This window comes from Diutina rugosa (assembly GCF_008704595.1).
Source record: "Diutina rugosa strain CBS 613 chromosome Unknown scaffold138_size749, whole genome shotgun sequence".
NCBI lineage: Eukaryota > Fungi > Ascomycota > Pichiomycetes > Serinales > Debaryomycetaceae > Diutina > Diutina rugosa.
This window is the reverse complement of record NW_022995204.1, coordinates 406-749: the sequence shown is the minus strand read 5'-3', so window position 1 is coordinate 749 and position 344 is coordinate 406. Positions and strand designations below refer to the sequence as shown.

At 53.5% G+C, this 344-nt stretch overlaps 1 protein-coding gene across 1 annotated transcript in view; it reads right to left on the bottom strand. All coding sequences in view use genetic code 12, as the record gives it.

Moving 5' to 3' along the window:
- Nucleotides 1–271: 271 nt before the first annotated feature.
- Nucleotides 272–344, bottom strand: part of DIURU_005136 (uncharacterized protein) — a gene marked incomplete at both ends in the record, with an annotated part of 478 nt that continues 405 nt past the window's right edge. Inside the window, one exon of the mRNA XM_034158085.1 lies at nucleotides 272–344. This exon is cut by the window's right edge and continues 405 nt beyond it. Coding sequence (XP_034010070.1) covers nucleotides 272–344 — 73 coding nt within the window.

Below are 344 nucleotides of genomic sequence, written 5' to 3'. Positions count from 1 at the left end.
ACAGTGGAACCAGAGGGTACCACATTAGACCCAGCCAAAGTATTGGCTTGGCCTTCACCGGCGGGCACATTGGGCGAGCCTTCACCTGAGCCGGAGTCGACGTTGTTTCCAGACCCGGTGTCAGTCGTCTTGGCCTCGCTTTCAAGGGTTGCGTACGTTAACACTTCACCATTTTCGTTAGTGGTGATCAAGGTGGTGTAGTGAGGAGCCACAGTAGAAGTGATCACACCGCCAGTAGAGTCGGTAGTGACTTCAACAACATGTTCAGCAGTCACGACAGCACCGTTGTCCTTAGTTTCCACAACAGCAGTGGTGTACACCGAGCACACGTCACATTCGGTAGG